At 40.4% G+C, this 24,959-nt stretch overlaps 1 protein-coding gene and 1 pseudogene across 5 annotated transcripts in view; one reads left to right on the top strand and one right to left on the bottom strand.

The window, feature by feature from the left end:
• The window catches only part of OGT (O-linked N-acetylglucosamine (GlcNAc) transferase), a 94,373-nt gene that overhangs the window by 21,334 nt on the left and 48,080 nt on the right, over positions 1 to 24,959 (bottom strand). Inside the window, exons 1-12 of one of the 5 annotated variants that reach the window (XM_055081574.1) lie at positions 19,772 to 20,030; positions 16,762 to 16,942; positions 15,643 to 15,886; positions 9,358 to 9,426; positions 5,911 to 6,027; positions 3,576 to 3,655; positions 2,795 to 2,990; positions 2,395 to 2,535; positions 1,700 to 1,800; positions 1,385 to 1,538; positions 1,181 to 1,282; positions 805 to 984 (exon numbers count right to left, since the gene is read on the bottom strand). In XM_055081574.1, the coding sequence (XP_054937549.1) occupies positions 805 to 984; positions 1,181 to 1,282; positions 1,385 to 1,538; positions 1,700 to 1,800; positions 2,395 to 2,535; positions 2,795 to 2,990; positions 3,576 to 3,655; positions 5,911 to 6,027; positions 9,358 to 9,426; positions 15,643 to 15,886; positions 16,762 to 16,942; positions 19,772 to 19,808 (1,602 nt within the window). In that variant the 5' untranslated portion in view covers positions 19,809 to 20,030. Of the gene's footprint in view, positions 1 to 804; positions 985 to 1,180; positions 1,283 to 1,384; positions 1,539 to 1,699; positions 1,801 to 2,394; positions 2,536 to 2,794; positions 2,991 to 3,575; positions 3,656 to 5,910; positions 6,028 to 9,357; positions 9,427 to 15,642; positions 15,887 to 16,761; positions 16,943 to 19,771; positions 20,031 to 24,959 lie in introns of those variants that run through there. The other 4 variants (XM_024131034.3, XM_024131036.3, XM_055081572.1 and 1 more) reach the window with 4 other exon arrangements.
• On the top strand, positions 20,005 to 24,457 carry LOC102979916 (suppressor of cytokine signaling 6-like; annotated as a pseudogene).

Raw genomic sequence — 24,959 nt, 5'->3', positions numbered from 1 at the left:
GGTGGGAATGTAAACTGATACAGCCACTATGGAGAACAGTATGGAGGGTCCTTAAAAAACTACAAATAGAACTACCATACGACCCAGCAATCCCACTCCTGGGCATATACCCTGAAAAAACCATAATTCAAAAAGAGTCATGTACCAAAATGTTCATTGCAGCTTTATCTACAATAGCCAGGAGATGGAAGCAACCTAAGTGTCCATCATCGGATGAATGGATAAAGAAGAAGTGGCATATATATACAATGGAATATTACTCAGGCATAAAAAGAAACAAAATTGAGTTATTTTTAGTGAGGTGGATGGACCTAGAGTCTGTCATACAGAGTGAAGTAAGTCAGAAAGAGAAAGACAAATACCGTATGCTAACACATATATCATTGTAAAGCAATTATACTCCAATAAAGATGTAAAGAAAAAAAAAACAGAATTACACCTAGCATTCTGCTCTATTCTGCTGAGAAAATTCCCACCTTTGATCAAGTACTGCTCTAATTCTCAAAGGTGAGTAGAAAATACCAAACATTTTATTAAAAACTATGGCTTCAAAATTAAAGGAAAACACCATCAGCCTACTGTTAAGAATTTCAGTTAAGGATTTCCCCTTACAGAATGGAAGGGGTCATGATCAAGACAGGACACAATGGGAGGGGGGCTTCTGGGCTGGCTCATGAAGCTTCATTTCTCAACTTGGGTGGTAAATACCTTATGATAACTCATTAAGCCATAAATTTGATTCATGTAGTTTTCTGTATCTGTGTTTTACTTTACAACAAAAAGATTAAAACGAAAGACTCGCACCTTATCCAAGCAGAGGTTCCCATGCCTCTCAGCAATAGCCTTCCTGAAGCCATGAGAAAGAGGATATAGCATACTATGATGAGGATGCACAGAAGGCAACCTATTTTTCTCTAACTGGTCAGCCACAATGCTGACCAACTTCTTCATTCGCTCATCATAGTCTGTCCAATCACAGACAATCTAGAGGAGGCAAAAAGAAGTTATTATCCAGAAAACCTTACTCCAAGACTTAACATCTTATGTGTCTTTGGCCTAAAGTGATGTCAGATAACCCATTAAAAAACACTGTCTCCAGCCAAGCTTGGATTAATATGGCACATACAATTAAAAAGTGATTACAACCCTGAAAGCCAATTACTGGCCTGTTATTCTTTACCTGCAGGCAATGAGCCAAATTACAATAAGCGTCAGGAAAATCAGGTTTAAGCTTCAGAGCAGTGCGATAAGAAGCAATTGCTTCTGGAATATTCCCTGAATCCTGGAAATAAATAAAGTGGGATGGTTAAATTTTTTCCTAAAATTAAGAACATTAGGTGCTAAGATGCATATATTGTAATAAAATATATATAAAAAATAGTACCTTGTGAATGGAAGCCAGATTGCTGTGGGCATCCGCAAATGCAGGGTTAATCTGAATGGCACGAGTATAACACTGCAAGGCTCCCTGAACATCCTGCATCTCCTTTAGAGTGTTTCCCATATTAGAGTAGGCATCAGCAAAGGTAGGACTGATTCTAAAGGAGAGGACAAAGATTTTATTTCTCTAGTACAAAAACCTTTAACCCCCTGTAATGTTAATTCAGTCTGCTATTATTAAAAGTCCCACATACCAAATGTGCCAAATGCCAAATATTTAAAAACTTAGAAGAAAAAAATAAGGCTGTGAGTCTCTTACCGAATAGCCTCCTTATAATGCATCAGAGCTTCCTGCAGTTTTCCCTGCTGCTGCAATACACTTGCTAAATTTGAATGGGCAGCAGCAAACTCTGGGAAGACCTATAAAGATTCAAGATGATAACTGAGGTTTAAAAAAAAATAACTGCTAAAACAGCAGTAATAACTTACCACAACAAGAACTTCGCTCAAGCACCTTTATATCCCTACACTTCTCTCCACCTTCTCCAAGTCTACTCATTCTTCAAAGCCAAGTAGTTCAAATTCTACCTCTTCCTTTATTTTATACTTCTCCGTGTTTCAAAACATAATGAGGTAGACCCTCTCCTCATCTTAGTTTGTGCTGGTTAACTCTAGCATCTCTCTCTTCAAAACTCCTACCACACCTACCAACCAACATTACAGCCATCAGGTACTGAAATTATATATTTACTGGTAACTCTTCTTGAACTCTAGCTTACTGTTTAAATTTTTTGTGCCAATCTTATCTACCCATAAAATAACAAACTCAATGTTAAGGATTTTCTTGAATGTCACACAGGACCTCACTCATACCTTAGGTACTCAATTACTGGTTCAATGAATGATTCACCCACTATCTACTTTTACAAAAGAGGTAGATGATATGGCAAACTTAACTGCCTTCCCTCTACTATCACACAGACAAAATACCCAGTCACACCACCCTCAACATACTTCTAATGCTTTACGATACAAGCGAACTGCCTCTTCAATGTTTCCCTGTTCTCGTTTGATATTGGCTAGGTTATTCAGAGAGTCTGCATGGGTGGGACACAGCCGGAGAGCTGTATTATAACAATCTTCTGCTTCGGCAACCTAAAAAACAAAACAAACCATTCAAAAACCTATACAGAGGAATCACAGAGTCACCAGTGATATTATTCTAACAATTGCTTAGTTAAGGCTAATGGCTGGTAATATTCCAGAAAACAGGTATTTTTGCTATTCTTCCTCTCATCTACAACTCTGAAATTAAACAATTTACCACCTCAATATTTAATGACAATATGTACAAAAACGACTTTTTTTTAATGCCATCAGGTAACAAAGAAAGAGAATGAATAAAAATCCTTACACTGCCCTTCTCTTTGAGAGCGTTGGCTAGGTTGCAGTAAGCATCAGGGAAATGTGGTTGCAATTCAATAGCTCGCCTGTAGGTGTCTATTGCCAGATCTATCAGGCCTTGCTCATAGTATACACAAGCCAGGTTGCCATGTACCACTGCATGATTTGGACTCAAGCTTAGGGCACGAAGGTAAGCTGCCACAGCTCTATAAACAGAAACACACACACACACACACACACACACACACACACACACACACACACTGCAATTAACTTTTAATGGATGCTTTGTTACAATTATTTCATTCTATACTATATCAAAGTATATCAATTATAACTAGTTACAATTAATTCATGCCATACTACACTTAACCTCAAAAATCAAAATTGCACCTTTATAAAATGTATTTTTACACTGAAAAATATTCTATACCCCCATAAGAAACAGACTTTCCTTTGACAACAGCAACAAAAAGTTAAAAGTCAGGATTCACCTGGCTTTCTGAATCAGATAGAAGGAATAATTTAGTCTAAAAGATAACCATTTCAATAGTTTTACAATAAAGGAAATTTTAACTAAACTCCTAGTGAGAAGGATAATGGCTTTGTGAAAAGCCAACAATGAAGTCAGGCAACAATAAACCTATAATAAAAGGTAATACAGCAGACCTGAGCAGGGGAAAGCAACATAGTAGAAATCCAAAGTGTATTTCAATGACCCACTGTGGAAATTTCAGTCCAAACTCTCAAGTGTTGATACAACAAAAACTCCAAATAGAACATTCCCTCACCTGTCAAAAATCCGTGCCTCTTTCAAGACATTTCCTAAATTGATATAAGCATCCAGAAAATTGGGGTCAAGGGTGACAGCCTAAAAATTGCAAGACAGTTACTTAGAGCAAGTTAGGATTTCAGATTAACTTCCCAATTACAATTTTTTAGTCTGAGATAATTTTAGACCTCCAATTACATTTTCTAGTATAATTAAATCTTATTTCTTTCATTTTTAAAACCCAATTATTTTAGTACCCACTCATTATTCACAAATCTCAATGTTACCAAAATATCTTCCTATGTAATATAAGAGCAAAATGTGTCCTGAAGGGAAAAATTTTAAATTGGGTCTGCTCCAATTTTATTGAGCTGAACACTTCTCATGGTTGGCCCCATTTTATTCTCAATTAATCAGCCTAGCTCTTCTAAAAAATAATGGCAGGAAGAAGCAGCAAGCTCTAACTGAATAAGGAAATACATACCTCAGTAACTACAACTGTATACTCAGACCTTAGATATGTAATTAGAGCTGTATACTCAGTAAGATACATTACTTCAAGGGGATACTAACCATTAAATGGTTCATTCAAATAGTTCTGAAGCTGTCTTAAAATATGACCAGATATATCTACAGCAGTAATTCTCAACCCTGGCAGTATATTAGAATTCACCTCCTAAATGGAGCCTGGGTTCCATCACAGGCCAGTTAAATCAGACCCTCTGAAAACGGGGCCAGGATATCCATATCTTTTACAAGCTCCTCATGTGCAACCAAGGAGAACCACAGAGCAAGAGAGTAGGTACTCCTATAGTGTAATGAATGGAAACCTGAACTGAAATACTGAAAAGGTAAAGGTAATGAGTAACTGTGAATATATTTAACATTCATTAAGAACATTCCTCTTCACCTAGATGGCAACTCTGCTGCACTTAACTTACTTAGATTGTCTATAGCAATAGATGTCCACCCCCAAAATTTAACTTTTTATTATGGAAAATTTCAAATATATACAAAAGCAGAGGAATAGAACAAACCCCCAAGTCTCCATTACCCAGCTTCAACAATTAAAAAATCATATTCAATTTTATTTAATCTATATTCCAACCTAACTCGCCCTCTTCCCAGATCATTCTGAAGCTAATCCCAGACATATCAGTTCATTTAAAAATATTTCAAAATATATTTTAGGGACAATACAGGAATACTTTTTCCTCCTAACATAACCACAATACCAATATCACACATAAAAAAGTGACAGCAATTCCTTAATATCAAATATCCATTCAGTGGTCCAATTTCTGATTAACTTTGATTGAGGATCCAAATAAGACCCATACAATTAACATGTCTTTGTGAGTTTCTTTAAATCTTTTAAATTAAAAGTTTAATTTAAATCTCCATTTTTATTCCTGTAATCTGTTGAAGAAATAAGATCACTGTCCTATACAGCTTCCCATAGTTTAAATTTGCTGACTGCACCCCTATGGTGTCCTTTAACGTGCTTATTATGTTTCCCTGTCCCATGTATTTCCTGTAAATTGGTAGAACTACAAGCGTAATCAGATTTGGGTTCTTTTCTCTTTTTGCAAGGCTACTTCACTGGTGGAAGTATTTACTTCTATCACAAGGTACAAAATGTCTGTTTGTGTCTCTTTTTTTTGTCACTGATAAATGCCTAAATTTATTATTGGTGATACTCTGATTCTATCATTCTTACTTCATTTATTAGCTGGAACATTTGTATACAGAGAAACTTCCCCCATCAACTACTGGGTTACCCTGATGTCCAGTTCACACAGGAGAGAGAGGACAATTGTTTAACCAGTTCTCAAAATGAGTTGCTCCTTATCTTCCAAAGATGACCCATGAATTTCTTCTTAGTATAATTATACTCCTGAATTTAAATGTATTTGATAAATTTCAATATATTTCAGTTATTATTCCCACTGATGCTCAACTCCCATCTTTAGCCAGTAGGAGCCTCTTCCAGTTGCCTCCTGAGTCCTTTTGACATAAATATATCAAAACTTCCTTGCTTTCTGGCACAACAAGGCACTCCAGATTATTTTTGTACATTTCCTGCCCCAGATCTGGAATCAGTCTTTTCACCAAGAAACACTGCTTCTTTACAGTAAAGCTGCCCATTTAAATAAAGAATTTTTAATTTCTAAAGTACATTTTCAATGCTAAACTGGAAACTGCCATATACCATCCAGCAAATGCTACAATACTGTCAGAAAAACAAAGATATTATGTGACTGATTAAGTAAAGGCCTATTATTTAGTTCTAGTAGAAACACCCTGCATACATAAGCACTTCAAAAATACCAATTATTAATTTAACGACTAACCTTTTCAAAGTGATGAATTGCAAGCCAAATCTCCCCTTGTGCATTGAAAACACAGCCAAGATTACTCCAAGCTACTGCAAAGTTCGGTTGCGTCTCAATTGCTTTCAGATAACATGCCTTAGGAGGGGTTAATGAAAGAAGAAGATGGGAGGGGAAGGAGGTAAAGGGAAAGGGGAAAATTTATAAAGGGGAAAAAAAAAGATTGGGGGAGGGGGGAAGAAGGTGATATCATTATTCCTTCTCTGACCAGCCAAAAGTGACCCTGCAGCATAGGCTCGCTTGCGCCAAAACTAATGCGCTGCCACAGCTGGCTGCTCCTGCGCCTGCGCCACCAGAACCCAGGTGCAAACCACCATGTTCAGTTCTGCCAACCAATGACCAACCCTTACACTGGCACTTAACCGGGAAGTCAGTTGCCTTAAGACTCTGTGCTGGACTTCTCTTATCTGAACACCTAAGGGCTCTTGCTACGTTTTCAAGTGGTATCTGGAAGGCGCCACTTAAGGCTAAGTTCCTCCCCCGCCCCCCCACCCAAGTTTCCCAAAGTCTGTTCTACGATGTGTTAATAGTTATCACTGGAAAAAAGGATTTCACAATCAAATAAATTAGGAAAACAGAAAACAGGTTTCTTGACTACAGGACTTCCCTAAGCCTTTAATAGTATATACATGGTTCCCTGAACTTAGTTGACCATGGAACTCTTCTTTCATTGGACATTTTATGAGAATACCTATAAAACACATTTTGGGAAATGCTGCTCTAAATAAACAATAACGTTCCTCACTAACATCAAAACTATGCTCTAAATAAACAATAATGTTCCTCACTAACATCAAAACTATGCTACTGAGGAGGAAAATGTTTTTCTGACAAGGCAGATATCATAAGGCCAGGCTATAAGTCACATCCTCACAATGCCTGTCTCCCAAGGGGGACTGAAGCTGAAACCTCGTATGACAGGACTGCACCTAGGTTGAGGTCCCTGTAATGCGAGCGCAAACATCGCTTGCGCAACCTAACAGCATCGCACTGCGCAATCGCTGCGAACTGCTGCGCTACATAGAACACCCCTAGACGCAGCAAACGGCCAACCAGATCCATTAATCTACTAGACAGGCCCATAGAGAATATTTGTTTAATGAGATTAGTTGGACTCGAGGTATGTTAAAACCCAATTTTATCCAAAAAGGCTACAAAATAGGACTGAGGGAGCCAGTCAATCAGATTACTCATCTAGTCAACCGTTCACAGGGGCTCATTCGTACGCATTGCGCATTAACGCTGCGCAGCCTTTGCGCTACTGCAGGGTCACAGCGCATCATCAGAAGAGCAGAATGCTGCAATCCAAACAAAGAAGAAAAAAGGAAAAAATGAACAACAAGAAGAGTTAGAAGCTTTTACTAGTAAATTATCTCTAATAATTTTTAATATCAATTAACTTTTACTTATCTTTGACAGAATTGTGGCTATAGTATAAAACATTCTCTTACATAACTTGCTTGTAAATAAAATTATTTTAAGCTGTTTCTGAAGCCACAAGACAGAAGATTCAGGCATGGAGGCAAATTGTTTTGCTGTGGCAGTTACAAACCCGTTACCATATTTCTCATCATGTGACTTTTCGGTGCGTTCCTTGCTGGAAGAGGAGGAGGTGTGTGTCTGCCCTAGATCCAGGCCTCGAGCTCCCTTCAGCGAGGCACCTTACGCATGGAATAGGAGGTTTCACCCACCTGAAACCTTCTAAATACAATATCAATGGTGAAAAACCAAAAACAAGAGAGAAAATAAAAACAAGATCATTAGTAAAAGTTCAACAAAGCAATTGAAATTCTTTGGATGTCTATTACATATGGGAATGAGGACAGTCTCAAGTCTGTAATATGGGAAACATGCAGAAGGGAGAGGGTTAATCAGGGCTATTGCATACAGCAGGGATTTTTGCTGGAAGAAAGGCTCTTCATTTTCTACAAAGACAACTTAATTTTGCTTCCATCTACTAGGAATATGCTGGCTTGAATTTTCAAATGCACTGATTACAAAAGAAATACATTGCATTTCACTCAAGAGTATTTTCTTGTTCACTAAGTTCTCACAAAAACAGAATAACATTTTTCAAACTAGGTGTCTCCAGAGCTCTGAAATAAAGAAGTCAGCAACCTAAGGCAGGCGCAATGTCTCAGCCTAAACCGATCTCTAAAGCTGCAGTGAAGTGCAATTCATGTTAGCTGTCCGCTTGGTGGGGTGACAATTAATAGAAGCTTATCAAATATTTGTTCTATAAATTACCAATTAGATTTATCAGCTAAGATTGAAATCAATTACAATTCATTAGCTGGAAACCTACATAAGGTTAATCCAAAGTGTCAGCAGAATTTATGAGCTATGCACTTAAAACTAGTGCCTTTTAACATCAGATGGTGCTGAAAAGCCTTCTCCCTCCCTAGATGAAGCAGTCAAACAGACAGCTACGCTGCGCATACACTCCACGTATTAGCATGCGCGTGGGGCTCAGAGCAACAGGTGGGAGTTTCAGAAGCATTCTGGTTTCTCCCCACTCCTCACCCCTGCAGCGCGGTTGCGTAAGGTGGCTTGTAACAAGACAATTTCATTTATAAATTTAATTTAAAATTATACCAAAAGCTTTAATAACCCAACCTGGTGTTCAAATTCATTATTTGGAAACACAGAATGCTAAAAGCCACCTTTCCACTTGGGCAAGTTTTCTTTCGATCAGTCCATTTCCCAAACAAACCAGCTTTGTCCTTCTGACTTTTTTTTTTTAAAGGAGGTGGGATGGGGAGGAATAAAAGAAGGAAGTAAGAAGAAAAGAAGGTAGACAACTAGGATTGGAAAAGAGGAAAAGGAACTTGGGGAAGGGAGTGAGGACAAGAAGGGGCAGGATGTTCCAATTATTAATTTGCAATCATTTAATAGCCTTTCTTCCACTGTAAAAAGGGTGAGGAAGATGAAGGGAGGAAGGTTAAATAAGAATTTTAAATGCCAGTATTACAGGGTAACATTTGGATGAAATTCTTCTCCACTTACAAGCCACAAAGGACTTAGAAGAGCAGCATTTTCAATGGCACCTGCATCATATAGGAGTCTTGAGCCAAATCACAGGCGCTCTGCTTGTCACCAGCAGGCAAGCCTCAGATTTGAAGGAATGTTATTTATTCCCACATAAGATCATGACGGAGCCCATTGTTATAAAGATGATCTAGCTCAGCAGAAAGGCTCCAAAATGTTCAGGTTCTTGCTTTACCCCCAGATTTAGAACAGATATGCCAAATCCTGGCCCTGCTCTAGTCTGAGGCGATTCATGCCGTCAGTTTTCCTCAGTTTCATAGGACTGTTTTGTGAAGATAGCTCAATGAAGAGTTGAAGACTTGGCAAAAAGTACAAGTATCCATAACACTGATGTTTAAATGTGTTCTATCAAACACCTACCTTGGCTTCTTCCAAGCGACCCAGGGCTTTGAGCAGGTTCCCCAGGTCACTGCGAACACAGTACAAATCCTAGAAGCCCAGAGATACTCTGTCATTAATTATACTCTGCTTTGTCAACCAAAGATATCTTGAAATTTCTTTTACGTATCTAGCTCCATCATTTTATTGGCAACTACAGAGACTGCTTGACAAATTTAAGAACAGGAACACAATCCCCTCATCCTCAATTCCAAATTCCAAAAAATTTTAAAAACTCATTTGATGATTAAATCTGACTTGAACTGGCATGAAGTTATTTACAGAATTTATTGATCCCACTTAACGTGAATATGCATACCTTTTGCTGCAGAAATATAAATGTGTCTTACTAGAAGGTGCTGCTCCAGACACACCTGGGAGTCATATATGGTATTATCATCTTTCTAAAATCCTAAAAACTCTGAATTTTAAGATGCATTTGATCCCACCAGTTTCAGATAAAAGACTATGGGACTTGCTATAGCTTCTCCTCTCCCCAAATGTTAGTCATGTAAAAAAAAAAAAAAAAAAAAAAAGCATCAAATGTTTGTTCAACTACTTCGTTCAAGGTTATGATGAACCACTACTATATCGAGGGTCAAAAATTTTCCATAGTGGAAAAAAGGATTTAGCTGTGATTAGTTATTGGCAAACCTACTCTTAGGCTGTCAGACATATGTAGAAAACTTGACTTCATTTCACTATTAGACAAAAGGATTACCATCCAACCAAAGCTTTAATCCTGGCACCTGGCACTAGATTACTCATTAGTATTAACTGCCATTAGAGTTGAGTGGGCAAATAATGAAAAGCAGTCGACTCGGCTTTTTATTAGCAGCACAGTTGTGTTGCTAGTCATCTGACTCACCAGTCCGTTCATCAGTATGAAAGACACATCAGAACAGTGAGCTTAAACTTTTATTTGTCCTTGGTTTGCCTTGTCAGTCAACAAGCAAAGACAATGGCAATAAGGAGTAAGCTTATCATTCCAAACTGTTCCATGTGTGGAAGAGCCTTAGACTAAGTCCTAGAAAAGTGAAATTTTGTCAACTGTGCCAAAGTATCATCATATATACTATTCTATGTGCAACTGTATTATGGTTTCCACAATCAGGTGACTAATTTTACTGATAAACAGCTTTTGTGATTGTATATTATCGTCCATTAAGTGAACAAAAAGTCAGCCAGCAAAGAATAGGCTGCCACAGAACACCCTTATGGTTGGCCATACTGAGTCAGTTCCATGAGCTACCTGATCTGTCTGTCCATGGAGCAATGACTAGTGTTTTGGGAGAAAATGGTGGTCTCCCGTGACCTCAAGCACAAAAGGCAAATACTAATCCTCATAGGTATCATTAATCTTATTACAGACTTAGCATCCTCTAATGAGTCTAAGTATTTTTCAACCCTATTTATACTCTCAGAAGTAATGAATTCTATAATCTTGCTATCTACTTTGTATGATTTTTTTTCCCCTAAACTTTAAGGGCTACCGTTATGTTTTGGCAGACCATGACTGAACAATCCAATCCAATCTGTTCAAACAAACTCCTTCTACTATATCTCATTATCATGGTTATACATCTTTGGACTTTTACCAATTCCTATGCCTTTTCTGAGCCATAATAATCAGAAGTCTTGCAATAATTCTCCAACAATGACCCTAATGGGCTATACATCTTAGCCAACTGTTGCATAATTTTACCCTCCAGTTTCTATAAACTCTTGGATGCATGCCATCCAAGTACTGACAGTGTATGTATCTATATTTAGTTATATCATCTAGACCCATTACAGCATACTAAATCAAGTTAACACAATGCCCACAGTTAAAAATAGATTATCTTCAAGATCACTATAAAATAATCAATAAGGCAGTTTTAGAAAAAGGTAAAACATATCATATTAAATATAATAGTGAGATCCAATTCTCCCATTGGAAATCCAAACCTTCATGCATGAATAACTAATTTCCAGAAAATTCAAGGATACCACTATTCTCCCCAAAGTTCAAAACCTAAGACATCAGTTCCGCTTCATTAGTCACATCGAAACAATATCTGCTAAGAGAATCACAATTCTCAAACCCGGCCCATTGTATCCATTCCTAGGTTAATATCTTCTATGCAAACCTTTATTCAATTCAACAATATGCCTGGAACTGTAGGGAAATAAATTAATAGAATCCTTATCTTCAAAGGGCTTACAATCTATGTGGAAAGACAAAACACATACATATTAAACAGCCACATAGTGGTAAAGAAATGAACTCAAAGAAGAAATTTTAAGCCGGGCCTTAAAGGATGAGTACGGTTTTAACAGACAAAGGAGGAGGACATTGCAGACAAGGGAAAACAGTATGAATAAAGGTAAGGAGATGGAAATGAGTAAGAATCTGCTGTATAACAACCCTTCCTGAGATAGCATTTATTTCCCGCCTTTCCTCCTAGAGCACCCCCACCCCCACCCACAACATCTATATACACACGAAATAAAATCAGGTTGATTAAAGCCTACAGTAGTTCTCAATTGCCTCTCAAATTAAATTCAAACTCCTCAGCCTCTATTCTTTCTCAATCTTCCAATTGACTCTCCTCTACTACACTCACTTCTTGTTACTACTTGACTCACCACTTCAGCCAAGGAAGTCTACTCGCTATTTACCTTCCTACAGAATGCTTAGGTTATAAGCATCCACTTGAGAAAATCTTCTGATTAATACTCCCTAAGAATAATCATCTGAGGAGCTTACACCTTTTTTCCTTTATGGGTCAGGTCCTGTCTCATATTATAATCCACAACTCACCCCACAACACATCTCCCCAATTCCTAACAAAGCACTGTACACACAATAAGCACTCAAGTATTTAAATGTGACATTTGCACAGCAAACTTACAAAAAGCAGAGCACAGAGGGACAGAAATACAGTTGACCCTCTGCATCTGCAGATGCAGAAACTGTGGACTCTGAGAGCCAACTGTACTACAACACTTGTTAAAAGGGGCTTGAGCACCCACAGATTTTGGTATCTGTGGGGGGGGTCCTAGAACCAATCCCCCACGGATACCTAGGGATGACTGTATAAGGTTTTCTACAGTTTAGCTGTATGACTGAGGCTCGCAACAGTAACAAATAACATGAGAGTAACATGTGATGGTCAGGATGCCAGTAGCTCTCAGTGCTATGCATCCACAATCAAAACAGAAGCAATGGTTCAAAAATCTATAGACTCAGAAACAGAGTTCCTTAGAGCAACTCAGTATTATAGCCATCTTACAAAGAACATTTTATACATAATTCATAAAAGGGATTGCCAAGCATGGGCAACTCTAGTGAGTTATCATGTGAAAGATTACCAGCTGCAACAGCACCTTCAAATACAATGGACTAGTATTTTAGTGAAATTATTAAATCACCCAATATTACAGAAGCCAATTCAGAATGTAAAAATATGAAACAGCTCTACTTCTTTTTTTTTTTTTTTTTTTGCGGTACACGGGCCTCTCACTGCTGCGGCCTCTCCTCTTGTGGAGCACAGGCTCTGGACGCGCAGGCTCAGCGGCCATGGCTCACGGGCCCAGCCGCTCCTCGGCATGTGGGATCTTCCCGGACCGGGGCATGAACCGGTGTGCCCTGCATCGGCAGGCGGATTCTCAACCACTGCTCCACCAGGGAAGCCCACAGCTCTACTTCTTAAAAGTAATTTCTATAATCAAGTCACAGAATAACTTCTAAACTGACATGCCATTAACTTAAAAAGACAAACACTATTGAAAACAGGTTGCCAAGACTACCACCTTAACATTTTACTTTTTCACTACTGCAAAACCAAAATAATCTGAGTTTCTTTAACTATTTTTCATAGAATGCCAACTACATCTGTGATTCAGGCCAGCAATGCACTGCCAACAAGAGCACAATCTAGGAACAGACTCAAGATTCTCTTGTCAGTACTGAGACACAGGCATTTGACAGTAAGTTTAAATCTAGTTAAGACTAGATACCCTGAAATGAATTAAAACATGATCACTACGGTATACTTAGGTGAAATCAAGGCAGTAGGCACAGTCCCTTTTTCATTCTTACTGGTAAAGACAGAGAAATAAAGCAGTACCTTCCACTAGAAGAAACAGAACCAGATGGGAATGCACAGCTGTTCAATGCCTTCAAGGGGTAGTCCCATGATTTATTTTAGTACTATCTTACTTCTTTGGTAGGGCACAATGATAAGCCTCCTGTTAGCAGGTTAGATATTGAAAAGCATGGTTCTGTCTCCCACTTTAGCTTTCCCTTCCCATCATACTCCTACAGTTTGGTATACTGTCAGCAGCAATGACTGCTCTGCGATACATGTAGGCAACTGGAAACCTGAGCAAAGGGGATCAGAGTTCCAAGATGTTTGGGCCCACGGCTGTATAAGAGGGCAGAAGTGAATGTATATGCAATCAACAAGTGAAGGATGGAACCAACCTTAATTAATAAAGGGAAAGAATTTACTGTGACAATTAGGTACACAAGTGAGCCCTGAGTCTTGGCAAGAACAAGGTCCAAGCCCCAGTGGCAGCACATACAGGGTTCCCTAAAACGTTCTGTAACTACCTAGATGGTACTGCAATAAAAATTACAAAAAGTCACTCAAATTTACATATATATGCATTGAGTATCTCCAAAAGGATACATAAGAAATTAGTTTCATCAGCTACCTCCAAGAAGGGTAGCTGGGAGACTTTTCACTGTATCCATACAAAAAGCAATAAATAAAGTTTTACAATCAAAATTAACAGAAAAAACAACTGTTAATAGATATGATAAAAAGTGATTTCAGGGCTTCCCTGGTGGCGCAGTGGTTGGGAGTCTGCCTGCCGATGCAGGGGATACGGGTTCGTGCCCCGGTCCGGGAAGATCCCACATGCCGCTGAGCGGCTGGGCCCGTTGAGCCATGGCCGCTGGGCCTGCGCGTCCGGAGCCTGTGCTCCGCAATGGGAGAGGCCACAGCAGTGAGAGGCCCGCATACCGCAAAAAAAAAAAAAAAGTGATTTCAGATCTTTGCATAAACTACTATATTAAGCTTCAGTTTCCCACCTGTAAAATAAGGATTAGGGGACAGCAGAATGGTTTTCAAACTGTGCTCAAGGGCTGCCTTGAGGGGTGGATGCCCTCTGGGTACCCAGATAAAAAAGGCTTCCTTTATTTCTTCTTTCTACAGTGTTTGCTTTCAAGATATTCAGACTCAGGTTTTAATATCCACTTCACCATTACTAGCTGTTTGATCCCAAGAAAGTTAACATAACCCGAGTCTGTTTTTAAGTGGTAAAACTGGAACAGATACCATCTACTTTGAAGGATCATTGTGAGCATTAAGAAAGACCAACGTCTGATTGGCACAATGTCTGAGCACACAGTAGACTTTCAATAAATAGTAGCTATAATAGTTAATTATTAACCACTTCAAGGGTTGATGCAAAGCTAAATGTTGACGACGTAGCTCAGAAACATATTCTTAAATTTTTTCTGGATTCCTATAACCTCCCTCTTTATCACTTTCCTGTTATGTCTATCTTATTTCCCTAACTACATCAAAAGTTCTAAGGGCAAGTCTTACTTTTGCTGTGTACCTTTCAGAAACCCTAACACATTGTGAACTTAATGTCTGCCAACTGGGCCTCACTTGTTCCCTGGAAAACATCTGCAATTTAGACAAAAAAATTTTTAGAACTAATCAAAAGCCTGGCGTGCATACTATCACCTCTATTCTACCACTTCTAATTAATTATGTAGAAAGAAGAGAGAATAGGATATTGAGGAAAAAAATTTGCAGCCTAGTTTTCATGTCACGGATCCATATATTGCCATCTTAACTATTCTATATTACAGATTAAGGCCCTTCTTCCACTACTCCTTGAAAATCAATTAACTGTTGCAAACATGTTATAGCAGAAGTTATCCAAATTTAATCAAAAGAGCCCAAATCAAAAGAAACAATGTCATGTGTTCTGTACTTTTACGGGCATTATAAAGATAGGCATAGAGTTTCTTGCAATAAGGATAATTTTTATGCTCTCAAATAACTTGCTAGATAAAATAAATATTTTTAAAACATTAACACAGACCTGAGCCAAAGCAATTTCACCATTTTAAGTAGACAAAACATTTCCAAACTCTTGACTTTTTTCCATGCAAAAACCTATTTTAGTGTCTAAAGTATCAAACTGTTTCTTTCTAGGCTTTTGTGAAGGGAAAATAATAACCATTAAAATTATACTCACAGGATTGTACTGAAGAGCAGAGACGTAAGCTTGTACTGCCCCTTCCATGTCGCCTGCTGCTACCAAAGCGGCTGCCAGGTTAATATAACCATCGATGAAATCTGGTTTGAGACGCAATGCATGCCGGTAATGCTCAATTGCTTCCTGCAACTGCCCTCTTTCCTTGTACACATTCCCCAAATTCGAATAGGCTTCTGCCAGAAGAGGGTTCTGTTTAATTGCCAGAGTACTGAAGTGGGCAGATCTGGAAAAGGGGAAAAGTATTCATGCATGGGTATGCATGTTACAGAAAGAAAGTATGGCCCATATGCAACTCAAACAGTTTCTGAAGATCCTGTGTATTGCTCATTATATAATAATACATTACCTTTTAACTAGCACATAGTAGGAAAAATTTTGGAAATCAAAGTTTTTCAGAAGTGGAGGCATTCCAGATTTCAAATTGGAACACTCTTTTTTCTTATGAGATAAAATTCTTAACTAGAGTCTCATTACCAAACTGCCTCACTGTAAACCATGATCGTTAAGATCAAGAATAAAAATGCTATGTGCACGAGTCTCATTTTCCATTTCTTGAAAAGATTCAATGACGCACACCTTTAAATGTCTAAATAAGCCAAAATGACAATTTATTAAAAGGATAAGAACACAGATTCTTCCCTTTTGATTAATTCAACTGATTAGCTAAAAGTAGCACATCATAATGACTTGATGGCATCTGCAACTTGAACCACATATGCACCTCCTACCACAGCATATACACCATCATCTCTGAGCATTTCTGTCCCTCAAGCTGACACATCTTACAGAGGTGAGAGTGGATGCTCAGATGTATACTAAGAATAATTACCTGAACAGAGTTTTAAAAAAGCAGCAGACGTAGGTGGAAAGAACTAGAAAAGGTCCCTAGTCATACTGATAATATAACCACCACCACAAAAGGAGGGAGGAAAAACTGGCAGCTGGGCATGTCACAAGTGGGCAAGAGAGCAGATGTGCGTTGGTGGCTCCAGGTGAAACCCAGTACTGGAAAAATTTCAAGTTCAAACATTTAAGTATCATTTTTCAAGCTTAGCACCCAGAGGCAGCAATCACCAGCATCAACCCCACATCTCCTACCTGTCCAGCCTTCGACACTGGAAGTGTATAGATGAAAGTAATAAAAGTACACCAGTATTGTCTGGCTCTTGTCTCCAGAGCTGCATGCAGTGTCTCTCAGCTGCCTCAAAATCTCCTGCCTGATATTCTCGATGTGCCAACTCAGCTAACCCTTGGAAGGAAAGCATACGTTTCGTTGGTTCTGGAGAATCATCAAAACATTTGAGGGAAGGGGGGGGAAAACAAAAAGTTAGAAATGCAAACAAAAAAATGTAAAAATATGGTATATTAAACTTAAAGATGAAAATGCTTGAAACTATGTAAAGCACTAGAGTGTTCTGCACGTTACTGATACCCCCAAGTTAATATCAAGTGCAGAATTGGCATTTTTAGAGTTCGCCCATTAACTTTCTTTCCCAGACCAGACAGAAATATTTACTTCCAAAGAAGATTACATAATGACAAAAATACTTTGCATTTTTAAATTACAAATCAGAAGTAGCATCTAGAGATTTACGAAACATTATTCCTCATACCTTAGTTAACACAGAAAAACAAAATATAAAACATGTGATTTGCAAGGGCACATAGATTTAATAATGTCAGAATAACCTACTGGGAAACTTAATACTTTGTCCCGTGTTCTAGGTTGGATCTGTGGGGGGTGGGGTACTGGTAACTATCTCTTAACCTGGGTCGGGGGCACCAGATGCTTAGTGAACTCAATTATATTGCTGCTTTTGTATATTTCACAACTTAATTTTTTAATTACTTTAAGGGCAACACTAGAAACAAGCATACCGGAAACAAAACTAAAAGTCAAGGTGCTATTTTTAAAACAGCTGATAAACAAGATGAATTCATCTGTCAAGAGCCAAAATATTTAAAGGGATCATCAAACATTTTAAATAAAGACCCAAGATTACATTGCTCCTCTACCATCCCAAACTCACACTGAGACCAAATTAGCTAAATCCCACCCACGCTGGTTTAACACTAGCATTTTCCAAAGACCTCGGATACTGACTAAAGGATTAAGACACTGCAAACAGCCCTGTGTAAACCAAGCAGTTACCTACAACTGCAATGATTTTTTAAAAGAATGGGAAAACACTAAAATATAAAACCATTCGATAAAGCGCAACAGAATAACGAATGAAAGCACTTTGCTGTGTGTGACTTCGTTCAGATACATAAAGATAAAGGGTATACATCTAAAGCCCAGAGAGGGAAAACAACAACAAGCTACCTAAGTATCAATTGTAAATACTTACTTAATAATACATTACTGGGAATTTGACCACACCACTTTAACTAGATAGCGTGGGAAACCTTGTACAAATTACTTAAATTCTACCAAGGCAGAGTGACAAGCTCAAATTTGAGCCTAGACCCCCAATCATTAGAGCTGGCGAGTGAACTGTATTCACAGGAACGCAAAGTAAATTTCCTAACAGAATGCACAGCTAGCTGACCACTAACATAAGAGCAGAGAGACCTGCATCCAACTCTGGGGGCGGTTATATCTTTGAGAGAAACTAGAAAATCACATTTTAGACAAGCCTCTAGAACTTCCTAGCTCCTTATTTTAAGACATTATTAACTTTTCAAGGCCGCCTGCTATTTTAACGCTCGAAATGACAACTTCCTCAAATAAAATAACACGTAGAAAAGGGCAAGCTAGTACAGGATAATCTAGGGCAGAATCTTAAATCTTAAAAATCCCTAAGAGGGAGAGGAACACTGACTAATAACTAATCCCACTACCTACAATCATGGATAAGACAATTGAAGATTCACTTCTTAGTGCGCAATGTTCAAAAACAATAAAACCCTTGACACATCTCAACTGAGAAATCAACAAAAAAATAACCTCGTGGGAAACCTTAGAGCCGCAGCCCAATCTCCCCTCCCTCCCGCCCCAAATAGCCTCAATATGGAAAGGCAGCTGAAGGACACTCCTATAATTTGGTTGTTTCCTTATTTTTAGTACCAAATACTCTCGACTAATTGTCTAAAAGGGCAACCGCCTTGCACTTGTGCAGCTACACTCCAGTTGCTTTACAAACTCTTCAAGCAGGGATGAAAACTTAAAAAAAATACACCCCCTATGAATAAAGAGATACCGGGCTAAAGAATGGGGATGGAAGACCCAGAGGCGGCGGCGGAGGAATACAGGGTGAAAGTAACACAAAGCGAGAAACTGGCGGGCAGGATGGTCAACGCCAAAGCTCCAGCACCAGGGTGGTTTCTCCCCAAGGGTAGGAAGTGGACCGCAGGGCTGGCAACCTCGCGAAGGAAAGGGTGTGGCTCCCTGCGGGAGGGGAGGGAGGAGGACAGGGTGGGAAATCCAGGCTGGGGGCAGCGGGTGGAATTGAGCGATGGCAAAAGGAACCCCTGGAAATTTCCAATCGAAACCGGGGCCACTCAACCGAAGACACAGCAGAAAGGCGCTGCCCGGCGGGGTGCTGCTTCAAAAATCCTCTCTTGTCGAGGTTACTCGAAGCACACCCAGGAGCTTGTGCTCGTCCTTGGGGTCATACAAAGTGAGGATACGATCACCTCGGAACGGCACCCCCGCCCTCGATTGACAGAGGACCACCAAATCGGGCTAAGGGGAGCAGGGTGGAGGGGGACGTGGAGGGGGACGAGGAGGGGGCGGTGAGCTGAATTAGGGAGAGAATACGGCGGCGAAGGCAAGTGAAAGGCAGCGAGAAGGGCAGGGACTCCAATGCAGTCCATTCCGAGACATCCTAAGCGCGCACGTGTGGAAGAAGCGTCCCGAGAGAGTAGAAGGCTAGAAAATGCATAGGATTACAAAGCAAGAAAGGAAGCAAAAAACAAGCAAGCGAGAGGAAATGTTTAAGGAACAGACGACAGCAGAAACCCCGATCGGATGCCAGTAGACGACGAAAAGCTCAGCGATGCCACTGATGTAATGGGGATGGCTAGAGGGAAGGGAGTGATGAGAGGCAGAGGACGGCGCGAGACCCCAACGGGGCGTCTGCCAAGGTAGAACAGACACCGGTACCTGTGCTGTCGGCCACGTTGCCCACGGAAGACGCCATCTGGAGCTTCTGGAGGGAGTGCGAAAAGGGGGTAATTGAGTCCCGCTGCCGCCACTACTGGCAAGAATGTTTCTAGAGGTAGAAAATACGAGGGCAGCAGCCGTACCACTGCTTTGGCAGGCTTAAGCGGCGGCAACAGTTACAGGCACCGAACCTTAGGAACTCTGGTTGGCCATCTACCTCTCACGGTCTTGAAATGGCGGCGACGGCTCCTCGGCCGAGACAACACGGACCGGAACTACTTTCTGTTACAATCAAGTACCAGCGCGGAAGTAGCGCGGTAACCACTTATGAGATCAAAATGACTATAATCAAAGTCACTCTTTCCTATGTAGCCTTCCGCACAGGGCCCATTGCGACAAACACGATTTGTGTCGAGAGCGCATGCGAACAACCCTGTCAACCCGACTCGCGGCTAGGGCACTGTCTGGGGCAGGACCGTCCAAGTTTTCTACCAGCGAAGCGGAAGGTGAAAAAGAAACATACACATGATGGCTACATTTTTGCCAGAGTGGTAAAGTATAGTCCACTACCTAGCCAAGAACGAAGATTTTAATAGAAATGCCAAAGGCATCTACAAAAGTTTCATCAACTTTATTCGTACAAAAAGGGATAGTTACAAGGTTGATGAATCAATTCTGAGCAAGTAAATTTAAATGGTTATATTTCAAAGGCTGGGATTCAAAACGATGGCGGAGAGGGTTCCAATTAGAACACGTCTTAATTCTGATTCCAGCCATTGATTTAAGCACTTTGATGAAAAAGATTGAGAGTTTCACAGGGCCAAGTGAACCCAAGCATCTCAGATTTGGGCCATATAGCCCGAAATTTCCAAATCCTTTGAGGGTTCAAGATAGTTTTGCCCACAGTATTATGGCAAATGCTTCATAACTCGGGGACATGCTGAGAGTTTGCACTCCAAAGGCAGCAGCCATAAAAATGTTAAAGACGATTCATATTCGTCAAAATCCATGACTCTTCTGAGTTGTGACTTCATTTCCACCACGTAGCTCTGCAGAACGTTACAATCGGTGATATTTAACTCAAGGCAGCTCAACAATGATAAATGGATTCATTTGCCATCTACCTAAACCACACGTCGAGATTGAAACTAAATTGCCTCCACTTATTGAACAAATCAGTTCTTTATGATCTCCTGCAGTTTCAAGTCCACTGTTCAGACATTTTGTCACATTGGTATTAATTTATATCTCATCTCTTGTTCCAGGAAGGATTTAAGGTAGCTTGCCACATCAGCAAGAAATTATAAACCAATGGAGGCAACAAGTTGTGTCTCTCGGAGCCTTCTTTTTTCCAAAAAAAACGTCCTTGATCTAAGAAAACAAGTCGGTGAATTTCTTCAAAATGTTTCTACTACCTAGCCAACTGACTACACACACACACACCCTTAAGTCCTCAAATTTTGCTTCAATTTCTTTGAGACAGTTCACATACTGTTAATTATGGATATGCACAGAGGAAATTTGTAATATTGATCATTTCTTCTAGCACATCCATAATTACGAGTCAGATGCAGTGAAAAAGACAAAGTTCACTACACAAACTCTCCTGGAAATTGGGCACCAACCTCTTCTCTTAATTTGATTTAACTGGTAAAACCTTTTTCTCCCCGCTCCCCCCCACCCCCGCCCCGGCAGACGTGCTCCATCTGTGGTGAATAAAATCAGCTTTTCAACTTTTAGAACGGACTTCTCAGATTCCACTGGCAGATGTTTAGGCCTTACTGATTAGTGGGTGCTAGCAAAACTCTTCTTCTTGTTAAATGCCAGATTATGTTCCCAGCCAGGCAGGCTATTTGGCCCATCCATACTTGTGGTCTAAGTTTCCTTATCCTGAGAGGAGTCAAAGGACGCTGCTGTGGAAAGCTGGGTGGTGAGGCTCACAGTGATTCAATAAGGAAAAACTCCTGTTGGAGTCTCAAGAACCCCTTCCAGGTACCTTCCAGCAGTAGCACCTGGAGGGTTTAGTTGGAAGGACTTATCAGATAAATGTATCTTCTTTGGCCAATCAAGTAACATTTACTAGAGTGCAAGGCACTGTGGGAGACACAAAAATCAGCAAGACAAGATCTTTGCCCTCAAGGAAATTGAAGCCCAGTTAGGTAGACACAAAAAGCCACTAGAGCATAAAACAGAAGAGTATTATTAAGGTGATAAAATACATCACTGTCTATAAATATCTGAGGAGGGAACAGTCACTTCGGGCTGCAGGAGTGACCAAGAAGGCCTGACCTGGGCATTGATGGGGGTGCTTTTGTGTGTTCTCTTTCACACTGATTTCTGTTTGTTTGTTTTTTCCCTTTTATGAGCAGCAATTCTAAATTCAGAATCACCTAAAATAAACCAGCCGCTTCTTCCACCGCAATCCCAAACTTTGCCACCGTAATAATACCGCTAATGGTGTATTCGTTTTCTGTTACTGTCTCGCAAATTGCCCACCAATTTAGCGGCTTGAAACGCACACTTCAGAGCAGTCGCGCCAGCGCTCGGCGAGGGAGCCGGAGACACGCTCTGGGCGCCGCCGCCGCCGCCGCCGCGCAGTTGCCGCTGGAAAATGGCTCCAAAGGTTCAGTGAAGCTGGAAAAATACATAGATGTAGCGCCGCAGGCTCTCCAGATGTTTGGGGATAATATTCCAGAGAGAGATCAACCCCCACCCCCCCGGAGTAGCTAACCACTCATAACGAAGAAAATTCGTTTTAAAACCTTCCGGAAATCTTTGAGCTCGAATAAAAGTAAAGAAACTGATTTCTTGGTAGCACAGCAACCATCACTAGCCAGTGAGTTTGGAAAAAATGATTCCTTATTTGGTAGCTGCTATGGTAAAGACATGGCCAGCTGTGATATCAACAGGGAAGATGAAAAAGGTAGAACAAAATAGATCAAAGACTGAAAGCCTAATGGGTACATTAAAAAGGCGGCTTTCTGCAGAACAAAAGCAGAAAAGCTAGGGGAGCACACCCTCTGGGAGCTCTGCCAGATGAGGATACGTTTTCCTCTTCTCAGCACCAATAGTCTTTAAAGATGAGAGAGCTCAAAAGACCAATAAGGTCCACTTTCCTCGTCAATCATCACTATAGTCCTACCCCTTAGTCTCTTGACCTACAAACTCTGAGGAGCCGTGTATCAAAATGGAGGAAGTGAGATTCAAAGCCCTGGTTCATTCTTCCAATCCAAATCCAACACGGAAGGATGTCTGAAAAGATTTTCACAGTCTTCAGCCTGAAACTGTGTGCCGAGAACAAAATAATTCATTAAAGAGTTCAGAATCTCAGAATGGAGATTTGCGTCTTCACCACAATGAACACGTGCCTGTAGTTATTGGACTTACCCGTCAAGACTGCGTTTGGTACTCTGTGCCTAGAAATGAGGGGGATGTATGCTTTGGAAGGATCGCCTATTGTCTGGACAGTTTTCCCATGGAAGTTTCTGCAGTTCCTTCTCAAGCAGGAGAGAACTCTTTCTGCAAAAATGAAAACTAGGACCTAGTCGTTGCCCCAGAGATCTTTGTGGACAAGTCTGTGTATGGCTTGTTCATTGGCACCTCAGGTGTCACATTGCAAAGCCCAAGAGTGAGTCATGATGATGTCCCTCCACACTCACCATTGCCACCTCCAATGCAGAAAAATCAAATCCAAAGGAACGTCAGTGGACTTACCAGCACAGATGTCTATATGTCTGAAAGTATACATGCTATCATTTGAATTTTGATCCTGACTCTGCTCCTGTGGTTGCAAGAGTTTATTTCTTTTTTTAAATTTATTCATTTTTTAAATTTATTTATTTTTGGCTGCATTGGGTCTTCATTGCTGCGTGCAGGCTTTCTCTAGTTGCGGCGAGCAGGGGCTACTCTTTGTTGTGGTGCACGGGCTTCTCATTGCAGTGGCTTCTCTTGTTGTGGAGCACAGGCTCTAGGCGCACGGGCCTCAGCAGTTGTGGCTCACAGGTCAGTAGTTGTGGCTCGTGGGCTCTAGTTCTAGAGCGCAGGCTCAGTAGTTGTGGCACACGGGCTTAGTTGCTCCGTGGCATGTGGGATCTTCCTGGACCAGGGCTCAAACCCATGTCCCCTGCATTGGCAGGTGGATTCTCAGCCACTGCGCCACCAGGGAAGCCCAAGAGTTTGTGACTCAGTGGAAAGTAGTCGTCTTATGGTTGTGACAAGCTTTGCAGAGAAGCTGAGAAAACCTGTGAAATAAGGATAGTGCTGGGGACAAATCACATGCTGGGAGACAGAAGGAAATCTAGCAATGTGCCAGATGGTTCTTTTCTTGCTCCGGCTAGTTCTGATGACTGTTATCTTTTAAGCTCCAGCTTTCGCTTCCATGGTAAACACTTCACACTAGAATTGAGCACTCAAATGTTAGGTTTTGCTTTTATGAACAACCAGATGTGGATGGACAATTTGCTGATCTAATTAAACATTCAACCAGGGACTCTGAAAATGGAGCTTTTTGTTATTCAAGGTCTCGGTTGCCTGGATATGCAATTTACCCTGTCAGACTGACCAACCAAGTATCACGATTCCTGCAGGTGCTATTTTGTTATATGTCAATATATCAGAATAGACTTATTTCAAAAACTGCCTTTGCCAAACAAAATGAAGAATTATTGACAGGAGAAGCATTACTGAAGATTAGGAGAACCCTGCATCGTGCACTTTGGGTTCCAGAAAAAGAGAGTGAAATATAATTTACAAACTTTCATTACTATCAAAATCTTTTGCTGCCATAACAGTTAAAGATTTAGGTGAAAAGAGTAATCAATTTGTTTAGGGGTGAGGCAGTATTGCCAATGTGTCTTGAGTTTATTTTTGGTTCTTTAAAAAGGAAAGTCTTGAGCTTCCCTGGTGGCGCAGTGGTTGAGAGTCCGCCTGCCGATGCAGGGGACACGGGTTCGTGCCCCGGTCTGGGAAGATCCCACATGCCGCGGAGCGGCTGGTCCCGTGAGCCATGGCCGCTGAGCCGGCGCGTCCGGAGCCTGCGCTCCGCAACGGGAGAGGCCACAAAGGTGAGAGGCCCAAGTACCGCAAAAAAAAAAAAAAAAAAAAAAAAAAGGGTCATGTACCACAATGTTCACTGCAGCTCTATGTACAATAGCCAGGACATGGAAGCAACCTAAGTGTCCATCGACAG

Source organism: Physeter macrocephalus, chromosome 21 (assembly GCF_002837175.3).
Source record: "Physeter macrocephalus isolate SW-GA chromosome 21, ASM283717v5, whole genome shotgun sequence".
In the NCBI taxonomy this organism is placed as follows: Eukaryota; Metazoa; Chordata; class Mammalia; order Artiodactyla; family Physeteridae; genus Physeter; species Physeter macrocephalus.
Note: the sequence above shows the minus strand (reverse complement) of the source record. Positions and strands in the feature narration are given on the sequence as shown.